Here is a 27,912-nt window from a genome sequence, read left to right on the forward strand (position 1 = left end):
TCCAATTCCTCACCATCCAACCTCGCTGTACATTCACTGACTTCACCTCTCTCAAAGACCATCACTTTACTCTTCCCTACATTCACCTTTAGATTCCGTTTCTTACACGCTCTCCCAAACTCATCCACCAAGCCTTGCAGCTCCCCTTCGACTTCACTCAACAACACAGAGGACCAGGTGACGCATCGTATTTTCATCTCCAGTGGCGATGAGTGGATGAGTTCTTCTGGCTGAATGTTGGTGACAGGTGAGGTGACTGTTTTTTTTTTTTTTTTTTTTTTTTTTTTTTGAGTTCCTACGGCAGGTGCAAATTCTCTCCCTGGAGTATTGGATTGGTGGAAATTTCCATTGTGCCTGGTGTATTCTCAGTGTGATGGGGGCTGTGTCGGGTATGGTGGGGTTTGTTGGGGGTGGTTGTGGTGATGCTGGGGATGTGGGTGAGGGTGTGGCTGCATACCTGGCTGGTGGGCGGGAGAGGCGGCCGGATCTGGTTGTGTGGGTGGTGAGGACGGGCGTGGGTGGTGAGGTGGTGCGGCCACGTGGTGCAGTGGCTTGTCATGGGTGGATGGTTGAACATCCGGTGTTGGAGTATGTGGGGTGGTGGTGGGTGCGGGGTTGGTGCGTGTAGTGTGCATGTGGGGAGATTGTGTGGGCATAGGGGTGGTGGCAGGTGGTGATGTGGTGGGTCCACGTGGTGTACCGGCAGGTGTGGGCGGTGGGTTGATTGTCTAGGTGGTGGAGTGTGAAGTTGTGGTGGCAGTGATGGGCAAGGGGCTGGTGTGTGGTTTGGCATCGGAGGTGGTTGGGGAGTGGGTGTGCTTGGGGGAAAATTTGGTGGGTGTAGGGGTGGTGGCGGGTTATTTGAGGTGTCGGTAACGTGGTGGGGTGACGGGGGGTGGGTCGGGGTCTCCCAGGGGACCATCCTGCAAAACAGACAGCTCCAAAACAGACTCCATGCATGTCTAATGGAAACGAATATAAAGAGGGCAAAGCTTCAATATCTCCAAGGCATTTTAAAGAGAAGAAATAATGCACTATTAATGGAAATTGTAGAAGAGCTGAGGGAACGCAAGAGTAAGTGGATGAGGGAATGTCAGAAGGCACTAAAAGATCTTGACCTAATTACAGAAGGGTTAAAAAATATAACAAAAGATGAACTAACCAGGAAAATATATGATGAGGACATAAAAAGGTGGAGAAAAGACATGGAAAATAAATCAAGCTTAGAAGTATATAAAAAATGGAAGAAAGAAATAGGTGGAGTAGATGAAATATATGATAATACACCAGCCTCCATAATCCTGTTTAAATGCAGATCTAATACACTAAATTTAGCAAATAGAAATAGATTCAAGGGAACTGAGACAAATTGTCCAATGTGTAATGCAGAAACAGAAGACTTGATACATTTTTTATTAGACTGCACAGGATATATGGAAGAAAGAACACAACTGGTAGAATTACAACAGCCATATATACATAGGAGTATGTATAGTTGTGAGTAAAAGATGGAAGAGGAGCATAAGACAGTATGGATCAGTTGGGTCAAGGATTGTGTGGGTAAAGTTGAAAGTTGGAATACAAATGTGGGCGATTGTGTGTGTGTATGCACCAACGCAAGATCGTGCTAGAAGAGTGAGAGGAGAGTTCTGGACAAATGTGAAAGTGTGCATGGAAAAGTTTGGAAGGAATGAGAGAGTGTTTTTGATTGGTGATATGAATGGTAAAGTTGGGAATGTGAAGGTGGATGGAATAGTTGGTGAGTGGGGTGTGCCTGCTGAGATAGATGAGAATGGGAGTGCGTTAGTGGACATTTGTGCTGGGAGGGGGTTGGTGATAGCCAATACCCTCTTCAGGCATAAAATGATCCACAGGTATACATGGCGAGTGATCAGAAGGGTGGGTGGTGAACTGAATGAAAGGAAGGCAATGATTGATTATGTGTGTGTGGATGAAAGGATGCGAAGATGTGTAAAGGATGCAAGAGTGTATAGAGGTTGGGGGAGTGGACTTTCTGACCACTACTTGGTGGTGGCCAGAATTAGAATGCAAGTAAGATGGAAGAATAGAAGAAGGGAAAGACGAGAGGAAGGAGTAGTTGCAAGGAGAGTGGAAAGGTTACAAGAGGATGAGAAAAAGGCAGAGTATAAGAGAGAAGTGGAGGAACGATTGGGCAAATATGAATTGGAGCAGATGGGAGACGTGGAAGGTGTGTGTAAGATATTTACAGAAGAAACATGTGCAGCATGTGATGTGGTGTGTGGAAGGAAGAGAAGACGGAGGGGGGTGCAAGGAACAGCGTGGTGGACAGAAGAGGTGAAACAGGCTGTGGCACAAAAGAAGAAAGCATACAATGAATGGATGAGAAATAGGGGCGTGAAAGAAGTTGAGAGGCGGAAGAGAGAGTTATATGTGGAAAGGAAGAGAGAGGTGAAAAGATTAGTAAGAGAGAGTAAGAAGAGAGTGGATGAGGAATTTGGAAGGAATTTGAGTGTAAAGTGGAGGGACTGTAAGAAAATGTTCTTGAGAGAAGTGAAAAGAGTAAGACAGGGTGGAAGTGAAGTTAGCAGGGGAGTGAAAGATAAAAATGGTAGATTACTAGTGGAGAAGGGAGAAAAAGTGAGCAGATGGAGAGAACACTTTAAGGAATTGTTGAACGTAGAGGATAGAAGTAATGCGAGTATAAGTGGCTGGGGAATGGCTGGGAGAAGGAGGGAGGTGAGAAGACAGGAAGAAATCAGTAGGATAGAAGTTGTGGAAGCAATGAAGAAAGTTAAATCGGGGAAAGCCCCAGGAATTGATGACGTGTGTGGTGAAATGCTGAAGCATGGGGGAGAGATAGTAGTAGAATGGATGTGGAAGATGTGCAGATTGGCCTGGGAGGAAGGTAGAGTCCCGGAGGATTAGAAGTCAGGTATAATTATTCCCTTGTACAAAGGAAAAGGGGAAAAAGAAGTGTGTGGTAATCATAGGGGCATTTGTCTTCTTAGTATAATAGGAAAAATGTATGGTAGGATACTTATAGACAGAGTTAGAGAAAGAACAGAGAAATTAGTTGGAGAAGAACAGGGAGGCTTCAGGAAGGGAAGAGGTTGTGTAGATCAGATATTCGTTCTTAAATCTTTAGTGGAAAAGTTTCTAGAGAAGAGAAAGAAGTTGTATGCGGCTTTCATGGATTTGGAGAAAGCATATGACAGGGTGGATAGACAAGGATTGTGGAAAGTGTTAAGAATATATGGAGTAGATGGGAAGTTGTTGAATGCTGAGAAGAGTATGTACGATGGTGCGAAGGCTGCAGTGGGTGTGGATGGTGAACTAAGTGAATTTTTCTCTTTGAAAGTTGGTTTGAAACAGGGATGTGTCATGTCTCCATGGTTGTTCAATCTGTACATGGATGGGGTAATAAAAGAGGTACAAGGTAGGGTAGTGGATGTTGGAGTGGCCCTGGTGAAAGAGGATAGTGTTTGGAAACTCCCTGTACTGTTGTTTGCAGATGATACTGTGTTGTTGAGTGAAGACGAAGGGGAGCTGCAAGGCTTGGTGGATGAGTTTGAGAGTGTGTGTAAGAAACGGAATCTAAAGGTGAATGTAGGGAAGGGTAAAGTGATGGTCTTTGAGAGAAGTGAAGTTAGTGAATGTACAGCGAGGTTGGATGGTGAGGAATTGGAAAATGTGAGTACGTTTAAGTACTTGGGTAGTGTGATGAGTAAGGATGGAGGTTTGGAGGGTGAAGTGCTTGAAAGGGTACAGCAGGGAAGAAAGGTTGCTGGTTCTTTGAAAGCAGTGATAAGAAACAGGGAAGTGAGCATGGAAGTGAAAAAGTTACTACATGACAGTATTGTGATACCAACTCTAACGTACGGAAGTGAAGCTTGGACATTGTTGGAAGGACACAAGTCTAGAGTGAGACCAGTGGAAATGAGTTATTTAAGAGGAGCCTGTGGAGTCACGTGGAGAGACAGGCTGACGAATGAGGATATAAAGGAGCGTTGTGGTGTGGATGTGGATGTGATAGGAAGCGTTATAAGGAACACACTGAGGTGGTTTGGCCATGTGGAGAGGATGGAGGGTGAAAGACTGACGAAGAGAGTGTATGTGAGTGAGGTGGAGGGGGGAAGAGGGAGGGGGAGGCCGAGGATGAGATGGAGGGATGGGGTGGAGAGGTATATGAGAGAGGGGGGTGTGAGTTGGGAGCAGGGCAGTGAAATGGCGGGGGACAGGGCGACTTGGAGGCGATTTGTTTGTGGCCACCCCAAACGGGATTGAGGCGTCTGGCAATAGATAGATAGACAGATATATAGAGGAAAGAAATAATATACTTGGGAATCTCCTATTTAAAACAAGTGGTATTGAAAAAAAGAAATTAATAATATTTAAATGCTGGAAAAAAAGAGAAAGGAAAGTGAAGGGGCTCAGAAATTCAGGCGACTGATTATTGCGTACACGTAGTAAGAGAAGAGGAGGTGTGACCACAGAAAGACATATAAGAAAGAGAAAAGAGAAAGAAGGAAATCGTTTAGAGGTGCCTTTGTAAAGGCAATACCTCAACAACATCACATCACATCACAAACAGTAAACATCTAGTGAGTTAAGAGTTGTTGTGTGTGGGAGATTATAGAAACTTTGACCATTTTTGTTTTTACTTTATTAAGACCGGCTCATTTATCTGGTTGTGGCATCAGAATCAAGATACATTTTGTGGGACGTACAGACGTAAGTTACTCTGTTGGTAAGCCTAATGTTAAATTTCAGAACTGAGGGCTTATAGGAAAAACTGGTCAAAATAGAATCGTAGGAGAGCGTGGCATGTTTGTTACATACCTAATTCATGTATGTTCATTTTGATTTCCTTTCTATATGAAGGATTTTTGGTGAATGTACGCTTTAAGCAGCAGAAAGACATTACCAATTAAAATTCACATTCCTCAAGCTTGGTTTCAGTTTTTTCCTGGCTGCTTTCAGGGTGGTAAATGACCTTTTCCTGCTGAAATTTTTTTCCTGTTATTATCATCACATTCCTTAAGCAGTACCTGAGGTTGTTTGTTTCCGGCATAATGGAAGAAACCACATAAAGGTGGATTTTGTTTCCCATTTCCCACTAGCTTTAATCCATGCAAAAAGATTTCCAGATATTCATATGGTTTGCTGGTTGTCCAACAGTATCTGATGATAAACCTCGTAGAAAGTCTCTTGGAAGTTAAACAGAATGAGGTCTATGGTTTCACCATGATCATACTGTAGTGTGATATACAGTAATCCCTATACTATCTGGACGCCCACTTTCCGGACACCCCATTTACCGGACATTGTGGGCCTGGACCTTCAGAACCCAAAAATGGCCAAAAAACGAAAAAAATCCTCCCCCAATCCAATTTTTTTTCCCTCCTGTAATTTGAAATTGCTGCGCGGCACCGAACAGCTGTTTACACCATGGTCTCTTCCCCCCTTCCTTCCTCCCCCCTCCCCCCTCTCCTGTCAGTATTGCCATTTGATATTTTTCATTACCAAATGTTTGCCAATTTGGTAATGAAAAATTCATTTGGTAATGAATTAGAATAATGCATTACCATATGGATTTTTCACATGTATGAGGATACACAGGATGGAGATGGTGGATTGTCTGCTCTTTCTGATTAATCTACAAGCCTACATAACATGAAAATAATCAACATGCTGTTAATTATAAGAAGAGTGATTGCATGTACTGTATTTCCACTTGTATATATAATTAGTGAGGAATAAATGCTAGCTTTACCAATTTGGTAATGAAAAGTTAAATTTGGTACCGGTAATGAAAATTGAGGAGTTTGGTAATGTGGCCGTTGCGATCTGGCAACTCTGTTTCCCCGTCACCAACACTCCAACAGTTACTGCTTTACTTCGATCGCGAGTGGGTGTTTATTACAGTGGATGCCACACGTGCTCGTTTTTTGTGAATAAACAGTGAATAAACTACAATACCTCTCCAGTAGACCACATGAGAATTTACAGTGTTGTGCAATGTTAAGAAATTAGAATTGGAGTGCAAAGGATTAACAGTGGAGTGCAAACTGGCGATTGAAACTGGTGGTTGAAACTGGCATGGTGCAATTAACAACGTGCAGTGTTAAACAGTTATAACTCACAGTGCAAGAAATTACTGTAAGTGCAGCACAACACTGGATTACTGTGTGCGCTTCATGAGCATTTTCACCACTGCCAAAGCCTTAGAGAAGGACAGACTTGCTGTAAGTACCCTGGCTGAGGTACAGACACTTCTAATTCCTCATTCTTTGGTTCCTTTTCATTTATTTCATGCTTTATGTCCATTATTGGTGTGAATAGGGTCTTAAATAGGTGCTATGCATGTCCGGTAGGGAGTTATTTAGGTGGCTTTCAAAGTTAGGCTGGGTTAGGGTCCTTAAGTACCAGTCCAGGAGCCAGGGGCCCACTTTCTGGACGGGACCACTTTCCGGACATACCTTTGGCTCTATTACATCAGATAGTGGAGGGATTACTGAAGTTGTATGTCAGGAGAAGCTGGTTGACAGCAGATCTGTTGGGCCTAAAGTGAAGCTAGTTGTAGTCAAACAGTTGGTTGTTGTCTATGAAATTTTATGTTTGAATTGGTGGCTGACTGTCCTATAGTCTTGTGCACTGCCAGTGTTAGACTGGGTGGGCAGTAGTTCAAGGGTTGGATTTAGTTCTTTTCTTAAAGAAAGGAGCATATAGAGGTTGGAGGAGTGGACTTTCTGACCACCGCTTGGTGGTGGTAAGAATCAAGGTCCAAATGAAATGGAGGAATAGAAGAAGGGAAGTACAGGAGGGAGTAGTTCATGCAAGGAAGGTGGAAAGTTACAAGAGGATGGAAAAAGGGCAGAATATAAGAGAGAGGTGGAGGAGTGATTGGGTAAATATGGATTGGAGCAGATGAGGGATGTGGAAGGTGTGTGCAAGATATTCACAGAAGAAATCTGTGCAGCTTGTGAGGTGGTGTGTGGGATGAAGACGAAAGGGGATGCAAGGAACAGCATGGTGGAATGAAGAGGTGAGACAGGCTGTAGCACAAAAGAAGAAAGCATACAGTGAGTTGATGAGAAACAGGGATGTGGAAGAAGTTGAGAGACAGAAATAGAGAATCATATGTAGAGAGGAAGAGGAGGTGAAAAGATTAGTAGGAGAGAGTAAGAAGAGTGGATGAGGAATTTGGAAAAAATTTGAGTGTAAAGTGGAGGGACTGTATGAAAATGTTCTGGAAAGAGGTACCAAAGAGAGTTACAGGGTGTTAAAGAAGTGAGTCGGGGAGTGAAAGATAAAAATGGTATATTACTAGTTGATCTATCTATCTATTGCCAGACGCCATAATTCCGTAAGGGATAGCCATTTGACTCTGAGTTATTTGTTTTACAGGGAGAGGCACTAACCCTCCACCAACCCACTTGTTCACACATAGGGAGCACGTATGGTTTGGTTATATGGTTACCATCCAGCGTTGTAAATGGTTTCTTGGCTTACAGGAAACCATTTGGCTTGCCACTCAATGTAAAGCCACCTGTAATGGAAAGAAAAGCAATAAGAAGTGACAGGAAAAATGGGAGAAATAGGAAGAGAGGAGGGCAGACACAGAAAAAGAATGATAAAGGCTAAGGAAGAAGTAGGCAGCACTGCATCAAGTGAGTGGATGATGGTCGACAAGAAGGGAGAAAAAGTGAGCAGATGGAGAGAACACTTTAAGGAATTGTTGAACATAGAGAATGAGAGTAATGTGAGTATAAGTGGCTGGGGAGTGGCTGGGAGAAGGAGGGATGTGAGAAAAGAGGAAGAAATCAGTAGGATAGAAGTTGTGGAAGCAATGAAGAAAGTTAAATTGGGGATAGCCCCAGGAATTGATGGAGTGTGTGGTGAAATGCTGAAGCATGGGGGAGAGATAGTAGTAGAATGGATGTGGAACATGTGCAGATTGGCCTGGGAGGAAGGTAGAGTCCCGGAGGATTGGAAGTCAGGTATAATTATTCCCTTGTACAAAGGAAAAGGGGAAAAAGAAGTGTGTGGTAATCATAGGGGCATTTGTCTTCTTAGTATAATAGGAAAAGTGTATGGTAGGATACTTATTGACAGAGTTAGAGAAAGAACAGAGAAATTAGTTGGAGAAGAACAGGGAGGCTTTAGGAAGGGAAGAGGTTGTGTAGATCAGATATTCATTCTTAGATCTTTAGTGGAAAAGTTTCCAGAGAAGGGAAAGAAGTTGTATGCGGCTTTCATGGATTTGGAGAAAGCATATGACAGGGTGGATAGACAAGGATTGTGGAAAGTGTTAAGAATATATGGAGTAGATGGGAAGTTGTTGAATGCTGTGAAGAGTATGTACGATGGTGCGAAGGCTGCAGTGCGTGTGATTGGTGAACTAAGTGAATTTTTCTCTTTGAAGGTTGGTTTGAAACAGGGATGTGTCATGTCTCCATGGTTGTTCAATCTGTACATGGATGGGGTAATAAAAGAGGTACAAGGTAGGGTAGTGGATGTTGGAGTGGCCCTGGTGAGAGAGGATAGTGTTTGGAAACTCCCTGTACTGTTGTTTGCAGATGATACTGTGTTGTTGAGTGAAGACGAAGGGGAGCTGCAAGGCTTGGTGGATGAGTTTGGGAGAGTGTGTAAGAAACGGAATCTAAAGGTGAATGTAGGGAAGAGTAAAGTAATGGTCTTTGAGAGAGGTGAAGTCAGTGAATGTACAGAGAGGTTGGATGGTGAGGAATTGGAAAATGTGAGTACGTTTAAGTACTTGGGTAGTGTGATGAGTAAGGATGGAGGTTTGGAGGGTGAAGTGCTTGAAAGGGTACAGCAGGGAAGAAAGGTTGCTGGTTCTTTGAAAGCAGTGATAAGAAACAGGGAAGTGAGCATGGAAGTGAAAAAGTTACTACATGACAGTATTGTGATACCAACTCTAACGTATGGAAGTGAAGCTTGGACGTTGTTGGAAGGACACAAGTCAAGAGTGAGAGCAGTGGAAATGAGTTATTTAAGAGGAGCCTGTGGAGTCACATGGAGAGACAGGCTGACGAATGAGGATATAAAGGAGCGTTGTGGTGTGGATGTGGATGTGATAGGAAGCGTTATGAGGAACACACTGAGGTGGTTTGGCCATGTGGAGAGGATGGAGGTTGAAAGACTGACGAAGAGAGTGTATGTGAGTGAGGTGGAGGGGGAAGAGGGAGGGGGAGGCCGAGGATGAGATGGAGGGATGGGGTGGAGAGGTATATGAGAGAGGGGGGTGTGAGTTGGGAGCAGGGCAGTGAAATGGCGGGGGACAGGGCGACTTGGAGGCGATTTGTTTGTGGCCACCCCAAACGGGATTGAGGCGTCTGGCAATAGGTAGATAGATAGAGGTAATCAGCACACCTGTATAGAGATTTGATTCCCACATATAATCTATTTTGAGGTTAATTATAGGTGTGACGATGTTAGATGATGTTAGATGATAGTGATGGGTTAGTAAGTGTTAGATGTTAGATTCCTGATGATGTTAGAGGAGCAGATTGTAGTAATAGCGTAGTTAGATGTTACTGATTAAGTTTGATGATGTTAGGTGCTAGTGATATGTTAGTATTAGACGTTAGATTACTGATGATGTTAGATGATAGCGACAGTGTTAGTTTGATGTTTGTTAGATTAAATGCTTAGACTCTGATGTTTGATGGTTTAGATGATGTTAGGTGATGCTATACTGTTAGATATTAGATGTTATTTCTTAGATGATGTTAGAGGATAGTGACAGGTTAGTGTTACATGTTAGATTTATTGAGATTAACAAGACTTGGAATGTTAGTAGCGAGACTTGACAATATATATATAGTTTTTATTGTTTAGTGTTCTCCCTGTCTCTCTCTCTCTCTCTCTCTCTCTCTCTCTCTCTCTCTCTCTCTCTCTCCCGCTCTCTCTCTCTCTCAGCATTTTCTCATGTCTATCTCTCTCTGTTTCTCCTTTTCTAATTTATATTTCTGTCAGAAAGGATTCTCTCTAAATTCTATCTACTCTCTCTCTCTCATTTCTCCTATGCAGTATTCTTATCTTACCAGTGTCCCCCCCTCCCCCCCCCTCTCTCTCTCTCTCTAAATGGCCATAACAGCGGCGATCAGGCCTGCCCAGGTTTCTTCCCCAGTAGGGACGATTTGGGTGTAGGGCGAGAGGAAGCCATATTCGTCCTTATCCCGTAGCACCAGAATGTAGGAATAGATTACGCCTCTGCTGTACGAGTAACTCCAATCTATCGACAGGCCGAACACTGGCTCTGATAGATAGATAGATACATACATATTAATAAACAGAAAGACATGTGAAGAAGTGGCCTGACAGATAGATTGACGGATAGATATATTTACTGGCAGACAGATATAGATAGATAAAGATAGATAAAGACACGTGAAGAAGTGGCCTGACAGACAGATTGACGGATAGATATATTTACTGGCAGATAGACAGATAGAGAGATAGATACATAAAGATAGATAAAGACACGTGAAGAAGTGGGCTGATAGATAGATTGACGGATTGATATATTTACTGGTAGATAGATGGATAGATAGATAGACAGATAGATGGATGGGTAGATAGACGGATTGATGGACTGATGAATAGACAGAGATGTGTAGAAATCTGGGTATAGGTGATTGATGGATAGATTAACTGATAGACAGATAGACAGATGGTTTGATAGATAGATATACAGACAGACAGACACATACAGAAATGGGTATAGATAGAATGATAGATGGATGGATAGATTTACTGGTAGATACGGACTGATAGATAGACTGATGGCTAGATAAACAGACAGATGGATAGATAGATAGATAGACAGATAGATGGATTGATGGATGGATAGATAGATTGATAGATTGATAGTTAGATAGACAGACAGATAGATAGATTGTATCGGTACACGGCTAGCACTAAATCGTGCCACCGCTAGCACCAATAAAATGTATCGTCGCACTGCTGGCCACCAATTTAATGTAGCCGTTATGGAAAGCAGTTGACTGCATATTAAGTGTTCTGCTGTATAGTATAACTAGACCACCGCGTTGGATCGACGACACTGTCTGTAGTACACGTCAGCTACTCGCCGTCACTGCCCGACACTTCCCACCAAGTCCTCTGCCACGAGAAGGTGGAAGCTGGTCTGTTATTAAGTGGTAGCGTAAGGTGACAGAAATGAGCAGATTAAATCTCTCTTTATTGGGTACAGAATAATATAACTGCGACCCGAGAGATATGTAGGAGCGACACCACCTCCCTTTAAAACTGTAAAACGGCCTCTGACGCTGTACAGTCACCGAGCAGACTAGGGCGCGGTGCTGAGGTCAGCTAAAAAGTGAGGTGCCGAGCATTACATATACTCTGGGCTTATGCAAAAAGTAGAGATAAATGACAACTCTACTAGCACATTATACACCTCTATAAAATGGTATTAAGTACATTCACATATACCAACATAATAAATGGTTCCCCAGGACTTTACACTTACGCACTATTCAGATATCTTTTCACTTCTCCTAACCTTCATTTTATAATTGAAACAGGGTGGCCCTTGTGGTCTGCCATCCACCTTCTTCCTATACCACAGCTAACAGCGAAATGATATTTGGTTGTTCATCATTCACACTTCATTACACACTGTTAATTATGACTAAACAGCTTTAAATATTATTATGTAAAATGTGTGATACTACAACTTCATATGGAAAAAGATGTTGACACCAGAACATCGCTCGGCCACACCATTGACGTCCTCGTCGACATTGTTGTCCTAACTACCGTGTAGCCTAACCAGAGTGTAGGGTAGCTAACTATTCAGGAACATCCACTTGCAATCCTCGAGTACGGACACGTGGTATCAGTGGGTTCCTTAATTGGCGCCTTAATAGTAGCCTAAACCACAAACACAGGACAAGACCACAATAAGTAGAAGACCAACGCCAGGACCAAACTAGGAAGGAGAAAGGTATGAAGGAAGATAGGACAGTACATAAGGCTCTAAATCAGTCCTGTTCAGGTGGGAGAGGAAGGTAAGCTCCTTTAATACATGAGACAGCCTGTTCACATTCAAGGAAGTAACATTGAATGAAGGTAAAAGGGTCGTAACTGGGATGAGAAGTTCACTGTCAAAGCTAGATGATGCTTGCTAGGCAGAACTGCTATCTCTTTACTGTGTAACTCACAAAAATCAGGTGCAATATAGTACCCCTTTACTGTAAGGAATTGATTCTGTGAGGCACAAATCACAGTTACATCCTCTGTCTCAGGAAAGTAAAAGTACTGTTTCGCATGAATATGAGCATGGAAAACTGACTTCAACTGAATGGGTTGGAAGGTGCAACATTGCAGAGCAGAGGAAGTATTTGTGTCCGACAAGGCCCTCTTACACTCCTGTACCTTTAATGGTACGAAGACAAAATGGAAAGCAAGACATACATGGAGATCAAGAAATGAGGCCTTACACTTCTCAAATTCATCCACAGTCGTTTCTGCTACATATTTCTTGTCATCTGAGATAACTAGCACCTCTGGACCCTCTTCAATAACAACAAGTGTGCTATTAGCAGTAGCAAAAGGGAAGGAAATGAATCGCCATGCCTGGTATGTTACAGCATTCCTCATAGGTACCAAAATCAGGATGCCTTCATGGGTCAACTGGGCCTCTAACAATGGGTAATAATATTCCAGTTGACTCAGATCAAAGAGTGGCATAAGTCCATGCTTCCTCATTGCTATATCAAGTGCATTTGTTAATATATTAGTAGGCAGCAATAAAGCATTAACCCTGTTCAAACTTGCATCGATTAAGCCGTCCACCATATTGGCTGCATGCTTCTCCAAAGCAGTGGTTGACTCGTCGAGAGCATGTAAGTACTCAGCGAATAACACCAAGTTAGCTAGGGTTGGTAGGTTAATTTGGATGTTGTTCACAAGCTCTACTAGATGGTTTGTAGTCCTAATTATCTCGTTAGCTTTGTTAGTGAACTCATCTAACTGTTTATACACATGCATGATTAATCTATTATTGGCTTTAGCGGCCAGTGTCAAGTCATGCATCTGGCTACCCAATTGCACTACATCCTTATCTAATGCCGTACCAAAGAGTTAGAAAATCCACAAGTCCTCTCTTAGTACGTGCATGGACATGCTTGGAAAGATCAGAGTGTACGTTAGGTAAAGCTACATGCAAGTTAGTGAGCCTGTCGGTGAGCCTGTCTATATGCCTAGTCTGAAGCTCAACAAAGCTTCAGTGTCAGAGTTCGTCAATCGTGGGTTTTGATTAAACATCTTTCCCACTTCCAATAGTTGCTGTCTGAGATTCGACAAGCCCTTGGAGACCTCCTTGACAATATCTGGCGTTTGGAGATAGCCTTCCATTGGATAGTAGACGCATACTGCATCTTCCACTACCACGACTTCTCCAAGTGGGCTCTTCAGTGCTCCTGGCATTAACGCAGTCGTGTCCATGTCCGATGTCTTTCCATAGGTCCACCCCAAGCAACGCACGAGGAGTTTGAGCCACAGCCACATTTTTTTTTTTCTGCAAGAGTAGATACTCCCTTAATCACTCTTGTTGTGGGTTCGTAGCTTGCTGCGATACTCTTGGTTAGGGACAGGTACGGATGACGACATAGACTGCGACGAAGACAGAGGGCACAACACATCAGACGATAGGCCTAGCTCTTGACTTACTAGTTTGATCCTATCAGTATGTACTGCCTCCTGAGTTCCATTAGCTTCATCTTTATTCTATAAGTATTTCCATGTACTCGTTCCACAACGGTATATGGTCCGCGGAACTTAGGTCTGAGCTTGGAAATTCTCTCAGGGTTGTGGATTATGACCTTCTGGCCTGCCTGTAACGTCTTTTCTTGACTACCTATGTGTTGTTTCGCCATCATCTCCGCTCTTAAGGCTTTTAATTTTTTCCGTACTTCACTGTGTATACGTTGGAATTTCAACAACTGTACCTTTGCGTAGTCTTCTTCGTTGTATACTGGAGTAGGAGGTCCAGCCAACAAATCGTAGGGTAACACTTTCTCTTCTCCAATAAAGGATATAATGAGGAGACTTCCCAGTTGATGAATTTTCTGAGGAGTTGATGGTCGCTGCTACATGTGGTAACCAGTCTTCCCAGTTATCCTCCTGATTTGAGGTTATAACTGGTCTCAAGACTTCCAGTATCTTCCTGTTTGTTCTCTCCACCAGGCCATTGCTCTTAGGACTGTAAGGCGTTACAAAAACTTGCTTTACTCCATACATACGACAGATTACTGCCATTATCACTGAGCAATACCTTAGGTGTAGAGTATGGACAAATCACTGAAGTCACAAAAGCGTGTGCCACCTCCTCTGAAATTTTCGTCTGTAAAGGTGCTAAAACAGTGAATCGTGAGAAATGGTCCACTGCCACCAGTACATAACTTGAACCTTGACGACTTCTCGGCAACGCTAAGAGATCAATGGAGACTGTATCCCAGGGTTTTTCCGGTAGAGGATACTCTAAGATGGGAGTCGGAAGTCCCGTCGTTCCTCGTATTTCCACGCATTTGACACATTGACTGACGTGGGCTTCTATGTCCTTCCTCATGGTCGGCCAATAGTATTTCTTTCTCGCCTCACGTATGCATCTATCGCGACCGGGATGACCCGCTTGAGGTACTTCATGAACTAAATATAGCACGGCTTGCTGTAAGGTAGCAGGAACAACCAACTGATATGCAGTGTCCTTCCCTGGGGGTTGCTTATACAAAAGACCCTGTTGAAGATGGAAGTGAGTCATATAGATGACTTGAGACCACATCACATCATTACGTTGTTCCGCTTTTACCGTGTCTGAGGAATACTCAGCAAAAGCAACATCCTCGGCTATGGTAGCAGCAATGTTTCTACTCAACGCGTCGGCTACAACATTTTGACGGCCTGGTAAATATCTGACCTCTGGATCAAACTCCATTACTTTGCCAAACCAACGCGCAACCTTACCGTGCAAGTTTTTTTCCTTTAAACAAGTCGCGTATGGGTGCATGGTCAGTTAAAACAATTATCCGGTAGCCAAAGATAATATCCCGGAAATGTCCTAACGCCCACACGACTGCTAATGTCTCCAAATGTGTCGTCGAATAGTTCTTCTCTGGGGGTCTTAATGCCCTACTAGCATATGCTATGGTATGTGTCTTTCCTTGCTCATCCTTCTGCTGTAACACCGCTCCCAGACCCAGACCTGAGGCGTCCGTGCACAGATAGAAAGGATGAGTATAATTAGGAAACGCTAATACGGGTGTTTCTGACATGGCTTGTTTGAGCTCGTTGAAGCTTTTCTCTTCCGAGGGTCCCCATTTCCATGCAGCGTCCTTCTAAAGTAGCGTTGTTAAAGGTGATGCTATGATGGCATACCTGTGGACAAAACTCCTATAAAAGCCAGTGAGGCCTAGGAACGATCTATCTGATCCTTGTTCTGTGGTGTAGGAAAATTTAATTGGCCTTACCTTGTCCGGCACAGTCTTGATGCCATTACCATCAATTAGGTGTCCTAAAAATCTAATACTGGATTTCAGAAACACACTTTGACAGCTTCAGACCTGCGGATCTCAAGGTATCCATCACTCGTTTTAACTGTTAAAATGACTGTTAACATTGTTACTCACGATGATTAGGTCATCTAGATACGCTAAGACGTCTTGCCCTAACATTTCGCCAAACAATTGGTTTATCATCCGCTGAAATGTTAAAGGAGCATTACTCAGTCCAAAAGGCATCCGGAGAAATTCAAAGTGCCCACGGTGAGTGCTAAAAGCAGTAATGGGACGCGACTCTTCGGTCAGCTCCACCTGCCAATACCCTGACGCTAGATCCAGACAAGTAAACACAGTATTTCCCTTACCTTCGCAGATGCGGAATCGGGTAACGATCCGGTACTGTTTGTTCACTTGCCGAAAATCCACAACAGGTCTCACACCACCGTCCTTCTTAGGCACTAGAAAGAGTGGTGCATTCCAAGGCGAGGTGGAAGGCTGGATAACTTCATCACGAAGCATCCTTTCAACTTCCTCATCCACTGCTTTCCTTTGGCTGTGCGGTAGACGGTATGCAGGCACATAAATTGGATTTGTACCAGGGCACAAACCAATATGATGCTTCACCCTATCCGTCCTACCCAGCGCTTCTTCTGGAAGTGCTACTACGTCGGAAAATTCTCTAAGGAGGGCTAGGAGTCGTATTTTGGTCTACATTATCCGTGACCTTCACGTATTGCTCCAGCTGTTTTTCCTTAGCCAGACGTACGGGTTCCGACTGAGTCCTTGCTTGAGATGTAACTACAGGAGAGATCACCGGCACGTCGTCGACTTCCTTTATGGGGGCACCATAGCACATCAAGTCGCCTATATAACAACCATCTCTGAGCTTAACTGCGCCACCACTCATATTTACGATGAAGAGGGGCGTCTTCTGGTCTTGGCCAACGTTAGTCAGAGTCGATTCCAGCGACAATGCCTTATGTTTTACAGTCTCAGTTAAGCATGCTACATCAGTTCCCATCGACACGTCAGGTACTCGGACAGGAATTTTACAGACAGTTCGACTGGGTAAGCGGTGATTACCACTCATAGCCCTGACTTTCTTCCAGTCCATACCCTCCGCTTCGTGTGCATCCGGGGACTCCCTTGACGCTTCACTTGTCGGGGTCACAACTGGTTGGACGGCTCCTGATTGGATGCCAGTTCCAGTTCGTGTTGCTGAGGGATTAAGGCCTACGGTCTCAAAGCCTAACAGCCCATCAGCTGGCAGAGGAAAATCCTCAACCACAAAACGTAGCACGTAACACAGGAGATCGTTTATCTGCCCTCAATGTCAACGGCACCTGCTTACAATCTTCATTCTACTCCCTGTCACACCTGTCAACATTACATCAGGTGGTGATAATGTCCAGTTTGTTAGAGGCATTTCACTTTTAAGTCTTTCCAGCGCTTTACTAGAAATAATGTTTGTACATGACCCTGTATCTACGATCAGGGACACTTGGCCTTTCCCTATGATCCAAGGAATAGATAGTAAGTCCACCTTAGTAATAGCTGCCACACACGCATCGGTGGATTGTACTATTTTAATTACTTTTGCACGCGGCCCTGAGCTTCCCCCGAACTAGCTGGGTTCCCTAGTTTCTTCCTCTTTTCAATGACAAAGGGGCAACAGTCCGTTTCATGAGGACAATGCCCATGTATGACATACCATCTTTTCACCTCTGGCTTAACAGCCTTGGTCCTTTGCTGTGGAGAGCTAGTAGCTGTATCTCTCCAGCCCGAAGTTTGCAAGGCTTTGCTAGCTTCTGCATAGCATATGCCTGCCTTCGCCAAAGCCTGACTTTCAGTACAGTTAGGATGCTGCTGTACTATATCAGTAGCCAGATTAGGTACAGGTATCTGCCACAAAGGAGGAGGGTTAGTCTGACTTTGCACGCCCATATTGTTAGTCATGCCCCAGGTATTTGGATAAGGGCCCTGGGATTGCATGCCAATATTAGTATTCATGCCCCATTGATTAAGATTCTGGGTTTGCATGCCAATATTAGTATTCATGCCCCATTGATTAGGATTCTGGGATTGCATGCCAGTATTAGTATTCATGCCCCATTGATTAAGATTCTGGGTTTGCATGCCAATATCATCTGTGTTTATACCCCATGCATTTGAATAAGGAACAGAAAATAAATTCTGTCCAAAACCCTGTGGTGTACTAAAAACATCTGAAGTATACACAGGTATGTGAGAGGTTGTAGTACTATCACTAATGACTGGATTTTGCATATCCTGAGTGACCAAAGGTACTGTTGTAGTCTCAACTTCCACAGTCTCCTCACTAGGATTACCCTCTAGCAAGACTAGTGGCCATTTTGGATCTAACTGATTGTTCTGGGACTGTTGAATAAGTATGACCAGGACGCAAATGCAAACGTTCAAATCCTCATCCTGTCCTTCAGAAATATCCTCATCACCTTGATCCTCAATATGTCCTTCACTCATTTAATATGTCTGAGCACTTTTATTTGATGTATCAACCCACTCATAAAATTCTGAGTCTAGTGGGATTGGCTAATCCCTATTTCCCTAATTCTACGTCCCCACTTCACTGTATCCATCTAACCTTGTCAGTAATATTCCCCTCCCAGTTACAGGAAGATAAACTGACATAAAAAAGGATAGTTATGGTAAGTGACAGAGAATGGAACACATATACAATACACAGAAAGTATATTTATTTCAAGGGAATTCTGAGAAACCTTTATTTCCACTCATCAACTAACTAACGTGTGTTGATTCAAGTGTGTGTGTGTGTGGATTACTATGCATGGACGCTACCTAGATGTGAAAGTCCAGGATGATGTTCCACATTCCACGTTCCACACTCCACCAGACTCCTCCAACCATACACGACAGCCCGCTCGCTGTGGGAGTTAGCAAGCGACTGGTTCGCTCTGCATCACGCCTCGCAGGACGCCACAACACGCACACACAGCCCACGCCCGCTCCCCTCGACTGGCCTCGGCCGTCCGCGCCAGTTGCTAGAAGTCGCTCGCTAGTTGACCCACTCCTCACCGCACTGGCTTGAACTCTCCTTATCTCGCCTCTCGCACACGAGAGCGAGATTCTTGCCAGTTTGTGTTTGAAGATGGAGATATCTCGCACACCACAGGGCGAGATAACTGCCAGTTTGTGCTTAAGATAGGAATCTCGCACTGGCAGAATAATGGGAGGAATTAATATTTACCACTCCAGTTTATCTGCTCCACTTAACTCACTGGTAATTAGTCCCCTTACAACAGTTGAGTAAGATTTTCTGTTTCACCTTCAGGAACGAGCGATTGCAAGGGTTACTGGTTCACAGCATAAATCCCTTTAGCACGTATCGTATCCCACCGCTGCCACCAATTTAATGTATCGGTACACGGCTAGCACTAAATCGTGCCACCGCTAGCACCAATAAAATGTATCGTCACACTGCTGGCCACCAATTTAATGTAGCCGTTATGGAGAGCAGTTGACTGCATATTAAGTGTTCTGCTGTATTGTATAACTAGACCACCGTGTTGGATCGACGACACTGTCTGTAGTACACGTCAGCTACTCGCCGTCACTGCCCGACACTTCCCACCAAGTCCTCTGCCACGAGAAGGTGGAAGCTGGTCTGTTATTAAGTGGTAGCGTAAGGTGACAGAAATGAGCAGATTAAATCTCTCTTTATTGGGTACAGAATAATATAACTGCGACCCGAGAGATATGTAGGAGCGACACCACCTCCCTTTAAAACTGTAAAACGGCCTCTGACGCTGTACAGTCACCGAGCAGACTAGGGCGCGGTGCTGAGGTCAGCTAAAAAGTGAGGTGCCGAGCATTACATATACTCTGGGCTTATGCAAAAAGTAGAGATAAATGACAACTCTACTAGCACATTATACACCTCTATAAAATGGTATTAAGTACATTCACATATACCAACATAATAAATGGTTCCCCAGGACTTTACACTTACGCACTATTCAGATATCTTTTCACTTCTCCTAACCTTCATTTTATAATTGAAACAGGGTGGCCCTTGTGGTCTGCCATCCACCTTCTTCTATACCACAGCTAACAGCGAAATGATATTTGGTTGTTCATCATTCACACTTCATTACTATCTATCTATCTATCTATTGCCAGACGCCTCAATCCCGTTTGGGGTGGCCACAAACAAATCGCCTCCAAGTCGCCCTGTCCCCCGCCATTTCACCACCCTGCTCCCAACTCACACACCCCTCTCTCATATACCTCTCCACCCCATCCCTCCATCTCATCCTCGGTCTCCCCCTCCCTCTTCCACCCTCCACCTCACTCACATACACTCTCTTCGTCAGTCTTTCACCCTCCATCCTCTCCACATGGCCAAACCACCTCAGTGTGTTCCTCACAACGCTCCCTATCACATCCACATCAACACCACAACGCTCCTTTATATCCTCATTCGTCAGCCTGTCTCTCCACGTGACTCCACAAGCTCCTCTTAAATAACTCATTTCCACTGCTCTCATTCTTGACTTGTGTCCTTCCAACAACGTCCAAGCTTCACTTCCGTACGTTAGAGTTGGTATCACAATACTGTCATGTAGTAACTTTTTTACTTCCATGCTCACTTCCCTGTTTCTTATCACTGCTTTCAAGGAACCAGCAACCTTTCTTCCCTGCTGTACCCTTTCAAGCACTTCACCCTCCAAACCTCCATCCTTACTCATCACACTACCCAAATACTTAAACGTACTCACATTTTCCAATTCCTCACCATCCAACCTCGCTATACATTCACTGACTTCACCTCTCTCAAAGACCATCACTTTACTCTTCCCTACATTCACCTTTAGGTTCCGTTTCTTCATTACACACTGTTAATTATGACTAAACAGCATTAAATATTATTATGTAAAATGTGTGATACTACAACTTCATATGGAAAAAGATGTTGACACGAGAACAAGATGGATTGATGGATAGATAGACAAAAGTAGAAAACTGGGCATAGATTGATTGATGGATAGATTTACTGATATAGATAGATAGAGAGATAGACAGATAATAATAATAATAATAATAATATTATTATTATTATTATTATTATTATTATTACCGTATTATTATTATTATTATTATTATTATTATTATTATTATCATTTCTATTATTGTTATCATTATGTTAGTACTAAGATCTACAACGATGCTCCTACTTTTATTATAATTATTATTATTATTATTATTATTATCCATATTATTTTTTTACTACTACTACCACCACCACCACCACTACCACTACCACTACTACCACCACCACCACCACCACCACTACCACTACTACTACCACTACTACTACTACTACTACCACTACTTACGTACAAGGTTGTAGAAGGAACCAACCCTATACTGTGTGTTGTGTACTGACTCAGTCGCGTTAACTCCAATCTGAGCAACACGACTCTGAAAAAAAGAAGGAAAATCAAATATACACACAGGAGCCTTCATTCATCGCCTATCGACAGCACGAGAGCCAATAACACACATCATTTTCCATCCATCTATTGCCAGACGCCTAAATCCCGTAAGGGGTGGCCACAAACAAATCGCCTCCATGTCGCCCTGTCCAACGCCATTCCACTGCCCTGCTCCCAGCTCACACCACACGGCCCCCCCCTCTCTCATATACCTCTCCGCTCCATTGCTCCATCTCATCCTCGGCCTCCCTCTCCCTCTCACATAATTTTAATATATACAAATCTTTTCCCTACACGTGCAAGCTCAGAATGTTAAATAATGGACCACTGTTGCTCTATCTATCTATCTGTCTATCTATTTATCTATCAACAAAGCACCAACATGAGTCCAAATCTCAACCGTTTGGGAGCTGATATCTTCCTGGCCGAATTATGAGGTAAATAAAGTGACCAGTAATAATGTAGTGTGTATGTATGTATGTATGTACGTATGTGTGTGTGTGTGTGTGTGTGTGTGTTCTTACCTAATTGTATCTTTACAGGAATGAGTCAAGCTCGTACTGTCCCGTGTCTTAAACCATATTTATCGTACATATCCTTAAATTTGTTAATTGTTTTGGCACACACCATTTCATTCGGTAGTGCATTCCACTGATCAATTGCTCTGTTTGGGAAACTGAATTTCCTTACGTCTTTATCACCTCTCTTCTTATGCAGTTTTTTGCAGTGTCCTCTTGCTGATGCTTCTCCATATGTTAAGTAATCATTTATGTCTATTTTCTCCTTTCCTGATATGCATTTATATAGCATTATCATGTCACCTCTTTTCCTTCTCTCCTGTAGTGTTGGTAGATTCAGTTTATTTAGTCTTTCTTCGTAGCTAAGGTCCCTTAAGCTTGGTATCCATCTTGTAGCGGCCCTTTGAACGTTTTCAATCTTGTCTATGTGCTTTTTGAGATGAGGACTCCAGACTACTGATGCATATTCCAGGGTTGGTCTAATGAATGATGTTATTATCCTTCTTAGCATGTCTTCATTTATGTATGTGAATGCTATTCTCATATTTGCAAGCAATGTATACACATTCCGTACCTTCTCGCTGATGTGGTCAGCCGGAGGTAGTCTGTTATTGATAATCACACCTAGGTCTTTCTTTCTGATGTGTATAGGGTTTTATTTCCTAACTTATAATCCCAATCAGGTCTTTTTCCACTTTTACCAAACTTGATTACATGACACTTGTCCACATTGAATTCCATTTGCCATGTACTACTCCATTCATGAAGTTTATTTAATTCTTCTTGTGGCTCTTTACAAGAGTCTGTGTTAGTAATTCTCCTTTGTATTTTTGCATCATCTGCAAACATATTCAGATAGCTCTCATTTCCAGTGTTACTGTTTATATCATTTATATACACTAAAAACATGATTGGTGCCAGCACTGAACCCTGTGGTACTCCACTAGTCACTTCTTTCAATGATGAGTAGTTTCCTCTTAGTCCTGTCGTCATTTCCCTTTTTATGAGAAAGTCTTGCATCCAACAAAACAGTTTGCCTCGAATTCCTCCTTGATGGTACAGTTTCCATAAAAGTCTTTGGTGTGGTACTGTGTCAAAAGCTTTCTTGAAATCTAAATAGATACTGTCCACCCATCCTTCCCTTTCCTGTATTGTGTTTGTTACTCTGTCATAGTAGCTCAACAGATTAGTAACACATGATTTTCCTTTTCTGAAACCAAACTGTCTTTCTGTTATCATACTGTGTTCTTCTAGATGATTGACCCAAGCTTTTCTTATAAGTTTTTCTAGTACCTTGCTTACAACACTGGTCAGTGATACTGGTCGGTAGTTGAGTGGATTTTGTCTATTTCCTTTCTTGAAAAAGGGGACAATATTTGCTTTTTTCCAAATATCAGGTAGTTTACCTTGACTCAAGGATTTCTTGAAAATTAAAAATAATGGTTTACTTAACTCCTTTGCACATTCTCGTAATACCCAACATGAAATTTCATCAGGACCACTTGCTTTTCCTCTGTCTAATCTACTTAACTCCTCCTGTATTACTTTTTCTGCTATTTGTATATCTGGTAGAATGTGTGGACATGCGTGTTCCACATAGTCCCTCTCAAAATTTTTTTCTTCTGTAAAAACTAATTGGAAATTCTTATTTAGTGCTTCACAAATATCTTTCTCTTGTGTATAAGTGATTCCCTCGTCCGTAATGGATTGTATTATATCTTTTACTTTAGTTTTGCTTCTGATATAGCTGTAAAACAGGTTTGGTTGATCACTACTTTTATTTATTATATCCTCCTCAAACTATTTTTGGGCTTCCCTCCTTATTCTTGTATAGTTGTTTCTTGCCTGTTTGTAATTATTATATGCCCTTTCACTATTGTGTCTTCTGTATCTATTCCACAACAAATCTCTTCTTTCTTTTGATTTTTTACATTCTGTATTGAACCATTTCTGTATTTTCTTATCTACTTCTTTGTGCTGTGGGATGTACTTCTGGACTCCTATTTCATAAAATTCACAAAAAATTTTATATACAGCATTTAAATCTTGTCCTCTAAGCTCATTTTCCCAATCAACTTCTAAGAAATACTTCTTTAGGTCTTGATAATTTCCCTTTTTATAGTTTAGGCTCTTTTTGTAACTATCATTGCTGTTTACTAAGTCATATGCTATCCTGAAGTTATAATTTAGTACTGCATGATCGCTTTTGCCGAGTGGAGGGTGATATATTAAACTGTCAATATCATTTTCTTGCCTTGTAAATATTAGATCTAGCACTGAAGGTACATCAAGTCCTCTTTTTCTGGTGGTTTTCCTCACATGTTGCGTTAAGAAAAACTCTTGTACGAGATCCAGGAGCTTTTGGTCCCAACAGCTTTCTTGGCTATTTATATCTAGAGTATTCCAATTTATATTTGTATTGAAGTCCCCAGTTAGTATAATTCTTTCCGATTTCTCTTCCATTTTATGTAGCAATGATCTTACACTCTGAATTGTACTCTCTGCCAGGTCCTCATATTCGTCTCTTTCCCATGTGTTTGATCTGGGTGGCATGTACAAATTGACTACAATTACTTTACCTTCAGATGTGTCGATCTCTACTGCAATCAGTTCTACTTGTGATGGTATATCTAGTTTTATTTCCTTGACTTTTAGATTTTTCTTAGTTAGTATTATAATTCCTCCTCCTTTTTTTAAATTTCTGTCTCTTCTCCATATATTGTATTCCTCTAAGTTTAGTATGTCATTTGATATCCTTGGTATTAATTTTGTTTCAGTTAGGCATCTTATTTGTGGTTCATTTTCTCTGACAATCATTCATCTCTAGTAATTTAGATACCATTCCATCCACATTTGAGTACATCAACTTTATCATCTTGTTTATACACTTGTCATGACATGGTTCTACTACCTTCCTCCTTTTTCTTCCATCCTGTTTGTTGTACCACTTTCGTACCTGCAATCCTATTACTTTGTAAAAAAATTTCTTCTTCTCCTCTTCTGATCTTCCCTCATTTTTTGTTTTTGCTTCCTCCCTTTTCTTTTTCAGTAATTCCAGTTCCTCTTGTGTTAGGCATCTTTTTATCCATACATTTTTGAACTCCTCTTTTTCCTTAAGATTCTTTGCATTTTTCAGTATCTCTTCCACAGTGCTTACACTCTGGAAAGTCACCTTTAGAGGTCTTGTCTTGCTTTTCTCGTATTTCCCTAACCTTTTGTGTTCCTCTATGTCTTTACTACAGATTTCCTCTGATACTTCTTTCAGTAAGCTCATTACATTTGCCATCTCCTTTTTGTCTCTTGTGATCTTGTTTTTAACTTCTTCCTCTTCTATACCTGTGATTACTATTGATTTGTTTATCTCTACTGAATCTCTGACTAACTTTGGATTGTTTTGGATTATTCTTTTCACCTCCTTTTTAATGCTTTTTTCCTCCACCCTTTTTTCTAAGTCTTTCTTTACTTTCACCATTTCAGCATACGTAGTTTCTACATCATTTTTGTAGCTTTGCACAGCTTCATTCACTTGTGTTATCTTCTCAATATCACTGCTCTGATCAATAAGACTGCTAACTTGCCTAATTGTCTCTGTGTCATTTTTGAACTCTTCCATAACACTCTCGTGATTGACTACTGTACTTGCCATTTCACTCATTTTCTTCCTAAGTGTACTCAATTCCATTGTTAGTTCACTGATGGTTGTGTCTTTCTTATTGGCCTCCCTTCCTAGTTTTTCTATTTCTTCCTTTTGCAAGTGCATCTGCTTCTTTATTTCATCAATTTCATTTTTGAAAGCCATTTCTAGTTTGTTTACACGTTCAACCAGTCTATTGTGGGTCTCTACTTCAACCAGTTCTTGGTAGAAATCATCATTTTGCTTTTTACCTTTATCCCTTTTCTTTTCCAAATTTGTTTTACTGAAGTATGTATCCATTTTGCAATACTTAAAGTGCAAAGGATGTACTTACAATCTCCGTGTTGTTGTAGTCTAAACAAACCTCAGAGATGACTCAGCGTATTCTTTCGTCTTGGTTCTATTTCCTGTTTATACAAGTCTTGTTTAAACTTATTATTTTTTTCCTTTTAATAATGAACAATCATTTAGTCTAACCTGGTACTGAGCTTGACTCATACAAAGATACTATTTAGCCAATGCCACTGGCCGTGATGATTTGGTACGGAGCGCCGGTGTCACACGTCCGGCTGGATTGAATCCCTCTGTGTGTGTGTGTGTGTCTGTGTGTGTGTGTGTGTGTCCACTAAGGTATTGTTGGAGGCAGTGTGTATGTGTATATATTATACATGTATGTACGTGTATATCCATGTACGTAATTCTGTGTACGTACCACTTCAGGCTCCTCCGGCACCGACTCTCCACTCCAGCCATAAGCATACAGCCACAGCGGAAGGTATGAGTGGATGGTGAAGAAAGCTGTCAAATTCCTTGTACTTTGTAATTCATTGATATAATCCCTCACTGCTTGCGTCTCCAGCTCTGAGAACCCCGTGGGGCCTGGGGGGGGGGCGAGAGAGGGGGTTATTTGAGGGGTTAGTGAAGATGGAAGATGGGAAATAAATCGCTGAGGATGAGGTGTTTGGGACACTTGTGTGGTGTTGAGTACTGAGATGAAAATTAAAAGAATATATATGTTGAGAGAGAGAGAGAGAGAGAGAGAGAGAGAGAGAGAGAGAGAGAGAGAGAGTAGCTGTCTCCTGTCAATCATTGTCTTACCTCGAGCAGTAGTGAGAATGTAATCATAATTCAATACTGTTAACGCAATTTGTAAGAGAGAGAGAGAGAGCTACAACATATAACAATAATAAAGTATGTGGTCTGCCTGCGTGTGTGTGTGTGTGTGTGTGTGTGTGTGTGTGTGTGTGTGTGTGTGTGTTAACATATAAAAGCCTTGCAGCGGACAGGGATTCAGTTAAAGCCTGTGACAAATGCCGGGAGTGACGACATTTAAATTCGAAATATCTCACCAAATACTCACCCTAGCGGCCCCAGTCTGTAACATCTATTGCACAGGTTCATCCTAGTCACGAAGAATCTATCAGCCTCCATACCTACCGAATAATTAACGAAAAACGCGATAATTCTGGACCACCCCACCACACACACCGAGACGGGAATGTAAATAAACCTGCGGGACGTTCGAAAGCGTTAGGAAGTTAATTATTTTTCTTTTTCGCTAACAAAATTATTCACAGAGGTAATTTTTAAACACATTGGTCACTAAATAAACTAAATTACAATTAATTTTTTGATGCATATGCCAAATGATGCTAAAATGAGTAATTATATTGATGAATTTTATAAAGCAAAAGGCTGAAACGAACGCGTGATTTTGAAACTTTTACCACAAAATCACTCGTTCGTTTTGTTTGTTACGAAATTCGTTTACTTGGCGAATGGATCCATAAATTAATTTCAGTTTATTATGTTTAGTGAAAAATATGTTTAAAAATTACCTCTGCAGATTAATTTTGATGATGAAATACATTACATTGTTAACGCTTTCGAACATAAGAACATAAGAAGAGAGGATAACTGCAGTAGGCCGGTTGGCCCATGCTAGGCAGCTCCTAGAAGAGTAACTGAACTACTAGAATGAGATAAGGATAGCAAAGAAGAAGGCTCTTCCCCGCCCTCCAAACCCTCCAGCCGAAGCCGGCAGGAAAAAGTCAGAAAGAGCACCACACTGACGTGGACATTTTACAGGAAAGTGTGAAAGGAGAATAGAGACTATCATAGTGTAACCTGAAAAGGAAAAATTATGAATTAGTATTGGTTATAAGATTTTCTTTTTTCTATACCCACCCCTTATTTGTCATATGCTTATCTAGCCTATGCTTGAAACTCTCAATGGAAGAGGCAGCAACTACTTTACTAGGTAGCTTATTCCATTCGTCTACTACTCTATTACCAAACCAATTTCTACCTATTTCCTTATTGAAACGGAATTTTTCTAGTTTCAAACCATTATTTCCAGTTCTATCCTGTATGCTCACTTTAAGTACCTTGCTAATATCTCCCTTATTTATACCCTTCATCCACTTAAACACCTCAATTAAGTCTCCCCTTACTCTACTCCTCTCTAGCGAATGCAGACTTAGCCTTTTCAGTCTGTCTTCATATGACAGGTTCCGGACGTCATGTATAATTTTTGTCATTCTTCTCTGTACATTTTCTAACGAATTAATATCCATTCTATAGTATGGACACCAAAATTGTACTGCGTAGTCTAAATGTGGCCTTACTAATGCTAGATAAAGGTTCAGTATTATTTTTGATGATCTATTGCTCATGTTTTGTTTACACTCATACCGATGTGTGTGCAGTGAGACGGTCCAGAATAATCGCGTTTT

At 41.9% G+C, this 27,912-nt stretch overlaps 1 protein-coding gene across 1 annotated transcript in view; it reads right to left on the reverse strand.

The window, feature by feature from the left end:
- Nucleotides 1-857: 857 nt before the first annotated feature.
- The window catches only part of LOC145409485 (mast cell carboxypeptidase A-like), a 54,158-nt gene continuing 27,103 nt past the window's right edge, over nt 858-27,912 (reverse strand). The window contains exons 5-6 of the mRNA XM_080279876.1: nt 25,890-26,056; nt 858-962 (exon numbers count right to left, since the gene is read on the reverse strand). Of these exons, the coding sequence (XP_080136002.1) occupies nt 858-962; nt 25,890-26,056 (272 nt within the window). The remainder of the gene's footprint in view (nt 963-25,889; nt 26,057-27,912) is intronic.

This window comes from Coenobita brevimanus, chromosome 9 (genome assembly GCF_032717465.1).
Source record: "Coenobita brevimanus isolate Jiangsu-jjx chromosome 9, ASM3271746v2, whole genome shotgun sequence".
NCBI lineage: Eukaryota > Metazoa > Arthropoda > Malacostraca > Decapoda > Coenobitidae > Coenobita > Coenobita brevimanus.